The sequence below is a fragment of the Tursiops truncatus genome, chromosome 4 (assembly GCF_011762595.2).
Source record: "Tursiops truncatus isolate mTurTru1 chromosome 4, mTurTru1.mat.Y, whole genome shotgun sequence".
NCBI classification, from domain to species: domain Eukaryota; kingdom Metazoa; phylum Chordata; class Mammalia; order Artiodactyla; family Delphinidae; genus Tursiops; species Tursiops truncatus.
In genome coordinates, this window is record NC_047037.1 from 84,138,224 (window position 1) to 84,152,394 (window position 14,171).

The following is a 14,171-nucleotide window of genomic DNA, read 5'->3' on the forward strand; positions in this document are numbered from 1 at the left end:
CCTTCTAAAAATGACTTGAGTCATGACAATGTCCACAAGCGCCTTGGCTAGCCAGTCATTTCTCCCTACTTTTCTTCTGATTACTTTATCTGTCTCACATTTATAAACCCAACTTCTTGGTTCTGAATGAAAAGTACATAATAAGGAAAAGATATACAGTATGATTGAGTACAAAGAGACACTAGAAATCAGGGGGTCTGAATTCTGATATTAAGTGGCTGTGTGACACTGGGCAAATCAGTTAAACTTCCACTTCTCTTCTGTATTATGAGGGGGTTGGAATATATGATCAAAATCCCCACTAATCCAAGAACCTGCTTTACTTTCAGAAGCATTAAACCCCACATCTGCCTATTTATAATCATAATTGGTGTGTGTACTATCTGCTCTTTAAAAGACATCTTTTCTCTTTGAAGAGATGCTCTTTTAAAAACTCTTTTCAAAGAGTGTCCCGATCCTTTTACAGGGTGCTTCTTTATGTTGCAGAACAATGGCTTTTCAGTTACTGATTGAACAATCTTTTTTTCCTGTGTCTTAAGAGCCCTGAAGCAGATGCTATGAATTCCCCACCCAAATCTCTTCAGCCATGAGTACCATTTCAGTGCCCACCAGCTGACCTCCCAACTGCCGGCACCTAAATCTCTTTGCAGAGGGTTTCCTGTGGCCACCAGAGCCTGATCTACTTATCCTCATGTGCTGGGCACTGACTCTCCCTGTCTTTGTGGGAACAGCCTTCAGTGGATGACTGACAGCAGGTGACTGTCAATCAATGATGCTGAAAGGACGCTAGTTCCTTTGCACCCCAGGTGGAATATAACGAGGTGCACATTTTTCAGTTGTTCCCACAACTCCCCAGCAGGATGGTGCTCCAAAATGTTGACTTGCTTGATACGAACACGTATTGGCTTCCTTCAGTTCTGTCTTAATTCTCTATTCCCCTACTGGTGCTTTCCTAGGATCTCATCCCAAATAAACTGTCTGCACGCAAATACATGTCTCAGTGTCAACTTCTGGGGGAACTCGAACTAAAAGGGAGCCCTTAGAACAACTTCAGAGGCATTTTATCATACCTCACCTGGGAAAATTGGTTCCCTTCTTCATACTCTTATATTGTGGCAATACATTAAAACTAATAACCTGAAAATATTGGATTATTACCAAAAAATAAAAATCACCCATTCTATAATGAATAAGCTTTCTCATGAATTTTTAAGTTGGTAGAGTTTTTCATTTCACACTGCTTCTTACTCCTTTAGAAATTGTTAAAAATACACTTAAGGAAATAAAAACCATGTTGCTACATTGGATCTTAAATAATTTGGCTTGCAGAATTACGAATTACAAAGCTTTAGTTCATTTGCCAAAAGTAGAGATGAGTACACTGATTTCCTTTCATTTATAAGTCTACTTTTAGAAACCATTCATTTTTTCAATTTAAAGTAATATTCAGAATGCTATGGGATTCCATGTACTATATTTCCAAATCACAGTGGTACATGATTATAGGACTTTTTGCAGTCTATAGTGAGGGCGCCAACTCAATTTCATGATCTTAAGTAACAATCTATAAAGAGGGAAATGAAAAACTTTGAAGTTCATACTGAAAACAAGCCGAAATATAATAAGGTGGCACGTTTTTTTAGCAGATCTTGCCACACCCACAAAAAAAAGGAAAAATGTTAATTTAAATCCACTTTTTATTCTTTCATAGATTTTAACAATTATACACAACTTTTAACATAAAGATAGTGAAACCTCAAGGATAAGAAGGCAATACATATGACCTCTTCTACTCGTTCGTCAGGATGGAAGGAAGTTTCCAAAGGGTACAATGTGTGAGATTTAACACTGGAAAAATACATATGAAACTTCTTAACTGGCTCCACTTAGGATCAGGCACAGCACAATAAATATAGAACTGCATCATCTTTTTAAAAGACTGTTGTTAACTTTAACACATTCTTACTAAAGAAATATGATCAGTGACCAATGTGAAATTCTACAACATATGGGTGAAGGGACACTTACGGTGAGGCTCTGAGCAAAATTTCTCTAGCATGTTCACACCCATACATCAACATTCTTAAAAAGGAGTAAGAATGTACATTGCAAATTCAGAAAAACACAAAAGAAACTTGGTCAAACTTTCTTCGTCATATCATTCATTACTAATACAATCCTAGTTTGCTGGTAGGTTTAAGGTAGGAATTGAAAGTTTTTGAAATTCTTTTAATTTCCACTGGTCTTAGGGCCTCTGGGTAGGAGGCCACATTGGAAAGCAAACTGATTCAGCAGCACCATTACATCCACGTCTCGACAAATCACTGCACAATTTTTATCTTCCAATATTCTGAAAGGTTAAAAAAAGATACATGGCAGAATACTTATCCTGAACAGCAGGCCACTGTAAGAACATGTAATCTGCAAGGATTTAAACAAACATAGCTGAATTCTCTAACTGCATCTTTCCTTAACAGACCAAAAGAAATACATTACCTAATGTGCCTTATCATACAAACACAGAAACTTTTATTTTAAAACATATACTTAAAAGATAGGAAGAAATGATCTTTTTTTCACATGACCCAGATTCTGTTATCAGCAGATATAAGAATTAACTTCATCCCTATGAAACAGAATGGAAACTGTTATACTGCTACAGCTACAGGTGTTCTGAGAAATCTTTTGAGCCAGTGAATCAAAAACCATGTGAAAGAATAATATTTTTTACAATCAGGAAGCTGGTTGTTCAAAAATGCAATTAGCAAACAAACAAACATGTGACACATGTCATTATCTTGTAAAAACATAGTGCCACTCTGGCCCCAAGAATCACTAAAGCCCAGCTGGTCCTTAAAGGTGCAAACAGCCTTTAACCACCACTAAATATCTTCTCTGTGGCATTTTACTGCCTATCACGTTGCCACATGATTCTTAGAAGCTTAGGGTTCTACGATGTTTGAGGAAAAAAAAGAGGGTGTGATGTGGATCAAGTTCTCGGTGATTGTTTTAAACATAATTTTAAAAAGAATTTCCTAGTAATGTAGTATAATAGTCCTTGATACCGAATTTTTCCTAGTGAAGTAAAATAGGCTTTAACAAGATGATGTTAATCTAAGTTTGATCACCTGGCTTCTTTTTCACTTTTTTAGAGGTCACTGATTCATCTATTGTGCTGAGTCCCACAAATGCCTGCTTTAAAAACAGTACAGTTCTCAACAGTTTCCCACAAATATTCTTGATTTATACTGGGGGAAGCAACACATAATAGAAACATTAATTATTCACGTTTTAAAAAAGTAAGTATTTCCTACAAAGCAGGTTACTTAGCAAAATGCTAAGCTGCAAATAACTTTACCAGACAGATGTTGAGTCATTTCACAATGAACCTGACAAAATGTATAGAAGTCTGGCCTTCCATTCCAAAGCCATTGCAAAGAGAGTACACGCGGTAGTCCTGTTTACAATTTAATGGCGATGAGGAAAGGGCAAACCTAGGACAAGGAGAGACGTCATCGTACATACACGTTTACAGTAGTGTAGCCATTGTATATCCTATTTACTACATTCACCACTTTGGAGAAAGGATCAGGGAGGCCCTTCAAACACTGGAACAAAGGAATGTTTGTTTTATATAAGACCTACCAAATAAACAGGGAAACAAATGATAACACACATAGGCACTAGTCTCAAAGCTGCACAATAAAGAAGCAAAGGGTTTGAGATGAGAAATTTAGGAAAATATACACATATGAGAGCTTGCTGAGGAAAAGGAGGAAAGAAATCACAGTTCTAATCTTCAAGGCTACGGAATGCATTCTGCATGTCTTCAAGAAGCTGTGCATAGTCGGCCTTGATCTTTGCCTCACCATCTTTCACTGGATCCTGAAAGAAGACATGACAGAATTCAATTTACCTTTGGAAAATAATTTTCAGAACACATAGTGAGTTATTTATATTTACTATATTTGAGTACTAGGTTGAGGTACACTGGTAAAACACAGGCAGGAGGCAGAATTAACCTTATTTTTCTTTTTGCCTTTAAGGGTAGAAATGTATAAAGTAGTCGTCCAACCAAACAGAAGACAAAATTTCCGTTTTGTGTCTTGCTTGCTAACTGTATTCAACAACCAATGGATTTACCCTCAATGATATGCAAAATATTAGGGAATTACGCAGCAATGTGTATTAGATGCATTTCTCTCTGTGTATATGATAGTTGGAATTTAATCAAAACAGAATTTACTATTCAAGGTCTGGTAGTATCACCTTGGGACGGGGGGAGTAAAATTTCTAAAATAACCTCAAAATGCACCCCATTTAAAATCTGTGTGGAAAGCAACTTCATTGAGTAAAATGTATGAAAGAAACCTTAAAGCGTTTAAGCCCTCTGATCCAATCATTCCACTTCTGAGAACATATACTAGGAAAATACACAAAACCAACTACATGAACAAAGTTGTCCATACCAACAACTGGAAATTTCCTAAATGCCTAAGAATAGGAAAATATTATTCTCCAGCCACAAAATAGTGCTATAGAAAAATACTTAATGATATTAAAGAACAACTGAAATGTTAATTTGATACAATATACCTGTAAACAGAAAAAAGACAGCACCTTTAGTTACACTACCAGAAGTCATCACTATTATATTATTGCATATATTTTTTTATCATCTTCCTATGAATGTATAATTTTAAAAAATAAAATTTGGATCAAATTACATATGGAATTTCTTTGCAACCAACTTTTTTCACTAATTATACCATAAGCGTTTCCCTGTGTCTTTGGATATTCTTTGAAAAAAAGATGTTAATGCCTTTATAATATTTTTGCTGTAATGTACATGCCACAATGGCTCCATTCACTTTTGGATGACATTTAAAAGTTTAATATACAATCTTTTACATACATCCATATCAAAATCTCTAATTATTTCCTTGGGCTATATGTTTTGAAATGGAAAGACAGGACTCAAAGGGTGTGAATATTTTAAAATCCTTGATACAGTGAGTGTCTATACAAATTTACTTCCAATCTATAATGCAAACACTATATACATAACATACACATTCAGAGAATCACTCTTAATTTCTCAGTAGGAGATTAGTAAATATACTTGGATGTCATGACTTAGAAATAATTAAATACAACTCAACTGATCAAGTATTTTAAAAACAATCTTACACATTTTAGTTTCTACAGATAATTTCACTTAATGATTTATTTATGTCTTGTGTACTTCCCAAAGAATGAGAGTCTACTTAAAAGTAAAAATGATGTGTAATAGGATACTTGAAGTAAGCAGCAGAAATCGTTTCAGAGGAGCATCGGGATTAGATATTAACAGGCACTTGAGGTAACGTAATTGCTGCTTAGCAATGATTTTAGCTCTAAATTGCCTGGCAGTTAAGACAAAAGGGAAAACACGTCAGCGTTTATTTTAGACGTGACATACTATAGTCTTTACCATGTGAATTCCTATTTGAACATAGCTTTGAGGTCTCTTCTGGTTTTACATAACCCGAGCATGTATGAAAATGATAAATGCCAGTTTCACACACCAGGTTTGGGACCCAAATATTTTAAAAAATCAAAAAGAAACTACTAAAAAAAGTTTATGGTAGAAACAAATATACCTTGAATTTCATGGAGGAAAGCTTATAGAGGATCTCCCCCATGTGCTCACGGATAATGGACCATGTGATTTTATTGTCACTCTGGGCAGTGGTTTCAACAGCTCTGCGGGCCATATCATAAAATGCAATCATGTTGGACAGCATCCCTACTGTCTTGTAGAATGGGCAGAACCTAGGATAAATGAAAGTCAAAATAATAAACAAAAACAAAATCCAAAGCAAGTTCATAGTTTTTACTTCATCTGTAAAATACCAGAGCATTAACTTCTTTATTTAGATATGCACACTACTTACATTTATTGCATGATACATAAGGAATGAAAAAAGAATAGTGGAAAAGATCAATAATACTTAACCAGAGTTTTTGGACAGAGATGTCTCAGGAATAGGGGGTGGATGGAGAGATGGAGCTATGTATTCTTTTATTTAAAGAGTGACGTTAATTTTTGTTAACACAATCAAACAGGAAGAACAATGAAACAGTACTGCTACAATCTAATGACCTCTGAGGGTTTGTGTTTGTACAGTGCAGTTAAAGCAGTTACCCAAATGGTAAAATAACTGAGTTGTAAAGACTCCCTTGTGACAGTCCGTGAAGGTTTAATAAATAATAGGAAAGCAGGGAACTGCAATTTCCTAAAGTTAATAAGCGTTTCCTTTCTCCATTAATGTGTTCACTTTCATTTACCCATATCTTTTAATAATGAAGACACAGAAGTTAATATTCAACTTGCATCCCATGCATTCTAATCAAATTTCCAACGCATTTAAACTTACTTGCATACACAATTTCATGCACACTCTCCATTACACTCTCTTCAAATAATTTTCCCTTTGTGGAGATATCTTTGTGTGGATGCTTCCCAGAGCTTCTTAAGTTCCTGATAGGTTTTTTTTGAGCCTTATTGATTATACTGTCATATTTTCTGCTTGTCTTACATTCTGGTAATCTTCCTATGTGTTCAGTTTCCACTTTAGTCTTATACAGGGCCAAATATGATTGAGGGAGAAAAACTAGCCTATGATGAAAGGGTTCAAATGATCAAAGTTTAAAAGAAATGGGAACTTTTAAATAAGCCATGGAAGTAGCAGAGACAATAATGAAAAACAAGCACTGGGCAGGAGTAGCAGGGACTGGTGAGATGTCCGACAGGGACTTCAGTAGAAAGAAAAAGAATAGGACTCTTGGGCTTCCCTGGTGGCGCAGTGGTTAAGAATCCACCTGCCAATGCAGGGGACATGAGTTCGAGTCCTCGTCCAGGAAAACCCCACATGCCGCGGAGCAACTAAGCCCGTGCACCGCAACTACTGAGCCTGCACTCTAGAGCCCACGAGCCACAACTACTGAGCCCACGTGCCACAATGGTGAAGTCCGCATGCCTAGAGCCTGTGCTCTGCAATAAGAGAAGCCACCAAAATGAGAAGCCCGTGCTCTGCAACAAAGAGTAGCCCCCGCTCTCTGCAACTAGAGGAAGACTGCGCGCAGCAACGACGACCCAACGCAGCCATAAATAAATAAATAAATATACAAAGAATAGAACTCTTGGGAAATGAGGCATGAAAGTATATTATTTAGGAAAAGAGTAGAAGAGGCACAGGCTGTGGTAACAGGTAGTGAGAAAAGCTTCTGAAAGAGGCAATGATCCCCAGGCTCCGTACACTAAGCCACAATTTAATCTAATTAGAGATGGCTGGATAATGAGTGAAAACACTGTCATAACTGGAAAAATGAGCCAACTCAAGATAAGGGAACATACTGGATCACTAGATGTCTGCTATGAAAATATAAAATAAACCTATACACTGAGTCAGAGTGTGTCTGTATGAGAAAAAAAAGGCGGGGAGGGTTTTGTTTTGTTTTTTGGTTTTTTTTTTGCGGTATGCGGGCCTCTCACTGTTGTGGCCTCTCCCGTTGCGGAGCACAGGCTCCGGACGTGCAGGCTCAGCGGCCATGGCTCACGGGCCCAGCCGCTCCGCGGCATGTGGGATCTTCCAAGACTGGGGCATGAACCTGTGTCCCCTGCATCAGCAGGCGGACTCTCAACCACTGTGCCACCAGGGAAGCCCCGAGGGGAGGGTTTTAATGTGTAGGCAGCTCCTTCTTCAAAACTTGATAGAATATCCTCAAATTAAAAAAAGAAAATCAGGCTAGATTACCTGTCATAAGGAGTATATCCATTTTGTTGAAGGAAATCATCTTTGATAAGTTTTGCTACCTCCAGAGTGATTTTATCTGTTTCTGCTAGTGAAGCCTAGAAGAGGAAAAAATACATTTTTAGAAATTTACTGCCACAACGTGGGACCAATAGTTCTAACCAGTTAGCATGCAGAAACCAATCAACACACGATCACCTATCATTAATAAATTCACTTCAGGGGCTTCCCTGGTGGCGCAGTGGTTGAGAGTCTGCCTGCCGATGCAGGGGACACGGGTTCGTGCCTTGGTCCGGGAAGATCCCACATGCCGCAGAGCGGCTGGGCCCATGAGCCATGGCCGCTGAGCCTGCGCGTCCGGAGCCTGTGCTCCGCAACAGGAGAGGCCACAACAGTGAGAGGCCCGCGTACCGCAAAAAAAATAAAAATCAAAAAAAAATTTTTAAAAATAATAAATTCACTTCATAACTGCTTCCTGATTGATGTTCTTTTTTGGATTTTGTTGTGAAAACATATAACATAAATTTACCATCGTAACCATTTTTAAGTGTAGTTCAGTAGGTTAAGTATGTTCACATTGTTGTGAAACAGATTTCCATAACTTTTCATCTTTCAAATTTGAAACTCTATACCTATTAAACAACAACTCCCCTTCTGCCCTCCCGGTCCCAGTTAACCACTACTCTACTTTCTACTTCTATGAATTTGACTACTTCAGATACGTTACATATAAGTATTTGTCTTTTTGTGACTCGTTTATTTCACCTAACATAATGTCCCCTCAAGGTTCATCCATGTTGCAACATGTGTTTGAATTTCCCTTCCTTCTCAAGGCTGAAATGGAATATTAATTCCATTGTGTGTGCATGTGTGTGCGTGTGCGCACGTGAGTGTGTTGCAAAGGACATCTGGGTTGCTCCCACCTTTTAGTGCTTAGATGTTTCTATGAACGTGGGTACACAAATAGGCTGATTTTTTTTGAAACACCACATAGAGAGAGAAATGCCCAGCCAACCCTTAGCTATTCCAGTCATCCTAGCCCAGGCACCAGACATGTGAGGGAAGAAACTTTCAAATGACTATGGTCTCAGCCACCATATGACTGCAAAAACTGTATGAGGGGACCCAAGCAAGACTTCCCATCTGAGTCCACTAAACCCAAAAACCATGAGCAAAAAAACACTACTTAAGCCACTATATGTCGGAGTGGTTTGTTATTCAATAATAATCTAAACACCAATCATCTTTCTACTTTCCATAACACAAGCAGGTCCCTCAAATATCTTCTGGATAAAGGAATAATCTAAAATCCTATTAGTTTAAAAAATATTTAATAAATACTAATTCTCCCAGCAAGAATCCGCATATCCAAGGTTCTGTTTGTCCTTAAAAAGCTTCACTGCAACTCACAGACCTGTCTTCCACAAGATTTTACAACCTACCTTTCCCACAAGCTGTACAATTTCTGCCAAGTCTTCTTCTTCCTGCAGAATCTCCTTAGCTTTGGTCCTCAGAGGAACAAACTCTGTGAAGTGTTTGTCATAGTACTCATCCAAGGCACGCATGTACTTGCTGTAGCTGATCAGCCAGTTGACAGACGGGAAATGCTTCCGTTGAGCTAGTTTCTTATCTAAGCCCCAGAATACCTGATTTAAAGACAAAATCAAAAACAAAACATAAAAATTTTTCTTAAATACAATTTTTTTTGAAGTATTGAAATGTATTTATTTGTTTGTCCTAAATATGCAATTCTATACTTTTCTGGTCAAATTATTTATCTTTTTAGTATATAACAAGTATACATGAAGTAGAATAAAACTGCAAATAGGAAAATGTATTTCTTTTAGTTTCAGTATGGGTAATATCTACAAATCAAAATTTCCTTAATAGTATGTCAAATCTGATAGCAAAAACACTGACTCCTTTGAAGATTATGACAGTGCAATATAAACAGATGAACCAGAAAATGCTTATTAAGATAGATACTTCACTTTAATGAAAACCTCTAAATGTTCTGAATAAATTCAGTTCCCTATCATTAAGGGCCAATCCTAAAAGATGTGACAGTCATTTTTCTGAGGCCAAACATTCATATGTATTTTATGCGTTCCTAACTTTGCTCCCCATTTCCCTGCAATTCAAAATTCAAAATTTCAGCAAAGGTTAAACATCTTGAAAGTTGTAAATTTAGCCTCTACCACTTCCTTTTATCTGAAACTGACAGAAATATAGGCAAATATTCTATTTTTCCCATATGAATAATACATATGCTTATAAATGTATCAACATTAAAAAAATAATAGCTCTGATTTATATACATCTTTCATTTAGGCTTACTTTAAAAAATTTTTTATTTATTTTTTATACAGCAGGTTCTTATTGGTTATCTATTTTATACATATTAGTGTATACATGTCAATCCCAATTTTCCAGTACATCCCCGCGCACCCCCCCCCCCCAGGCTTACTTTTAATGGCCAAGTTGGCTGGCTATCCACTAGAATTCATGCCCTTGTCACCGGGAAGCTGCCTAGGCAGAAACTACACTTTCCAAGTTTTGCTTTCATCTGGGTGTGGCTAACAGAATGAGTGGAGTGACCAGGCCTGAGCCCAAAGTAGGTGTGCCTTCTACACAGTCCGCCTGTACCAGCCAGATGCAGACAACTACCAGGCTAGGTGGAGCCCAAGGTAGAAGAAGCGCTGGTTCTGGATTACTGTGGAATGGAAAAGAGCTGCCCTCTAATAGGGTTACCTGCCTTGGACCATACCACGAGGAGAAACTTCTGTGGGGTTTTTGCCATTATATCTTTTTTGGGCCCATTTGTTTCTACTCCTAGGGTTACTCTAACTCAAAGTGTAGTATTACTCTAACACGAATAAAACTTTGCTACCCGGATGTATTTTCCACTTACAGAATATTAAATCTATTATAAACTCTAGATAAAGAGCTAAGAAAGAACAGACAGCACTGAAGACTTTCAGTAGTAAGAATGTTGCTAAAACAGACTTTACCGCTGCCTACTCTTCAGTGACCAAATGAAATACTTCACAGTGATGTGGATAACATGAGGACAGCCTGGGGTGGGGTGGAGCTCAGAAGCTGACTACACTAGGGAAAGATATACCTGAACAATACCAAGAGTAGCAGATGTAACTGGATCAGAAAAATCACCACCAGGTGGAGAAACTCTAAATTTAAAAGAAGAAAAAGTCATTAGAAATGCTTATGGAAAATAACTTGTATATAAAAGCAATTTTTTGCAAGTCAATTTTAATGTAAATAACTTTAGAAATATGACCTTCGGAAAGAAAATCTTATACAAAAATCTTAAATAAAAACCAGTACTAAGTTGAAAATTAAGAATGACAACTATTAAACACCTTCTAGTTTGAGAAATGAGACAGATTTAATTATAATCTGTTTCACTATTCTGATCAAACAGATGAAACAGGAAGGAAGGAAAAGGTCTGAGAACAAAGTATGGCTTTATGTGGGGATCGTGAATCTTCACATTGTTTTTATCGTGATACAGTCTTACCTTAACATGTCTATAATTTTCTAAATTATTTCTATGATATTGTGACTTGAATGTAATAAATCAGTCAAGTCAAATCTATAGAACCAGAACATGTAGAGATGACCTAAACATGTGCATTTTAAAGAGCTTCTTGGATGACTCAAGTGCAACCTTGGTTAAGAATCACTGCTCTCGGGCTTCCCTGGTGGCACAGTGGTTGGGAGTCCGCCTGCTGATGCAAGGGGTGTGGGTTTGTGCCCCGGTCCGGGAGGATCCCACATGCCACAGAGCGGCTGGGCCCGTGAGCCATGGCCGCTGAGCCTGCGTGTCCGGAGCCTGTGCTCCGCAACGGGAGAGGCCACAACAGTGAGAGGTCCGCGTACCGCAAAAAAAAAAAAAAATCACTGCTCTCAGGGGGGCTAAATATGGTCTCTTTAAAATAAATAACCTTTTTTCTTATGAAAAGTACAGTTTTGATACTTACGCTCCTACAATGCTGACACTCCCTTCTCTCTCAGGATTTCCAAGACATTTCACTCTGCCAGCTCGCTCATAGAATGAGGCCAGACGGGCACCGAGATATGCAGGATATCCACTATCTGAAAAATGAAAAGAAATTTTAAGGAGAGGTTATAAACCAATCCCCAAATCCTAACCGTCTTGCTTATGTAATAAGCAATACAAAGACTTACCTGCAGGCATTTCAGCTAAGCGACCAGAGATTTCTCTAAGAGCCTCAGCCCATCTGGAGGTAGAGTCAGCCATCATACTGACGTGATAGCCCATGTCACGGAAATATTCTGACAGTGTAATTCCTAAATTGGGAAGAATATTACAAGTTATAATCCTATAATGTATAATCCTGACTTTTTCACCCTTAAGAAAAATTTAAAGCAATAAGTTCCTAAGACTGCTAGCTGTTCACCATAATCTGTGCTGCTTCTTTTGGGCACACAGCTGAATTATATTGTCTAGCCTCCTCTGCATTTAGATGTGGCAAGTAACTGACCCCTATCTAATGGAATGTAAGAGTCATGTGTTCCACCACCAGGCAAGCCACACATCCTTCCATGCTACTTCTTCCTTCTGGCTTACTGAGAGGGCGAGAACTCCCAGGACCCATGGAAGATATGTGTCGAAATGAAAGAGCTCTTTTCAGCCTGCGTCCCAGCCCAAAAATGACAGAATAATGAAGATTGCCTGGATCATCTGAAATAAATGTCTATTATATTGAGCAATTATATGTTTGGGTTTATCATAGCCTAGTATACATTTTTAAAAGTAGGAAAAGACTTGCCTCCCATTCATTGTTGAGATAATTAGACATAGGCATCAAAAAATCCTCAACTAATTAGCTTGTTTGATTATTTTTCACAAGTAACAAATGTTATTAACGTGAGTAATAATCTTAATTATCCAGATCATTCTGCTATGCAGATTGGGTCCTCTCCTGTAAAATCACATACAGTAAACCACTTAGAAGAAGCTAATACACAGAAAGAAGTCCTGGGTTCTACTTCCTATTCTGTCATTAATCTTAGCAAAATAACTTCATTTCCCAGTGTGGTTTCCTAATCTGTGAAAATGGAATAGCTCTCACCCTATCTATCTACACATATCAGATGAAAAGATTTCTATAAATGCCCTCTGCAAAGTACAACGTACTATACAACTCTAAGATATTAGAAATGTACATTTGTTGCTACATCATAAGCAACAGTAGATTCCAGCAAATCTACTGCCCTAATTCCCTTATTTTACCAGTAAAGAAACAGATGCTTATATAAGTAAAACAAAATAGTTGCTGGAAAACTCAGAACTTTACTATTTATCACATCCTTCAGAATAAAAAATACTGACTTAGGCTTCCAAAATATGATCCAAGGAACAAAGTCTTTAAGAAATCCACTTATCATTATTAAGGCTTAAAAAACACAGTAATTATCACATATTTCAATCTGATGGTAGAATCAGATCCTCTCTTATACAAATACGCTATGTCTCTGTGATAACATTCACTAATGCCTGTGTGTATATATTTATTAAAAAGACTTGATAGAAGAGACAGATACACATGACTAAACCTCAAAGAAGTCTCATAGACCACTTTCATAGACCTAAAGATATCAGTGCCTACAAGAAAAAAAAAAAAAACTCTCAGACAAAATCAAAAGATAAGCAAACTAGGACAATATCTGCAACTCATAACAGATGAAAGACTGATTTCAAAGAACTTTACCAATCCATATGATAAACAACTACTACCAATACAAAAATGGACAGAAGGCAGTTTTCAAATGGTGAATACACACAGAAAAGATGCTAGCTCACTGTAAGAAATACAGACCGAATAGGCATCTAATAAAGCAGGGACGGTAAAATGCTAATTATCAGATCTAGGTGTGGGGTACATGGGTATTCACTGTAATATTCTTTCAACTTTTCTGTATGATAATGATCATAAGAAAGTGTTGAAGAAATTAGCATTGGTGAGTATGTGAAGAAGCAGAATTCTTGTCCACTGTTATTCCTTTTCAAGAGCTATTAGAAACTAAAATCTATATTAACAGTTGTATTCTTAGCAATTTTACTTCTAAGAACTTACCTGACAAAAATACAAAGAAACGTGCATAAAACATACAAAGCCACAGTGTAAAAAACATGCTTAAGAATGTTTTATGGTGTGAAGTTTGTGGGAGCAAAAAAATTATCAATAATCCAAATGCCCCCTAAAAGGATGCTGGTTAAATAAATTACGATATATCCATACAAAGGGATACTGTGCAGCCATTTAAAAGAAGTAGGTAGACTTCTTGTCCTAAAATAGTAGATGAGTATGTCACTTTCTCCTTCTCATA

The 14,171-nt window shown here is 37.3% G+C and overlaps 1 protein-coding gene across 2 annotated transcripts in view; it reads right to left on the reverse strand.

The window, feature by feature from the left end:
• Positions 1 to 1,679: 1,679 nt before the first annotated feature.
• Positions 1,680 to 14,171, reverse strand: part of ATP6V1A (ATPase H+ transporting V1 subunit A) — a 55,620-nt gene continuing 43,128 nt past the window's right edge. For both annotated transcript variants that reach the window (XM_019922690.3, XM_019922691.3), the window contains exons 9-15: positions 12,006 to 12,128; positions 11,798 to 11,912; positions 10,921 to 10,984; positions 9,239 to 9,442; positions 7,800 to 7,894; positions 5,643 to 5,814; positions 1,680 to 3,885 (exon numbers count right to left, since the gene is read on the reverse strand). In XM_019922690.3, the coding sequence (XP_019778249.1) occupies positions 3,793 to 3,885; positions 5,643 to 5,814; positions 7,800 to 7,894; positions 9,239 to 9,442; positions 10,921 to 10,984; positions 11,798 to 11,912; positions 12,006 to 12,128 (866 nt within the window). In that variant the 3' untranslated portion in view covers positions 1,680 to 3,792. The remainder of the gene's footprint in view (positions 3,886 to 5,642; positions 5,815 to 7,799; positions 7,895 to 9,238; positions 9,443 to 10,920; positions 10,985 to 11,797; positions 11,913 to 12,005; positions 12,129 to 14,171) is intronic.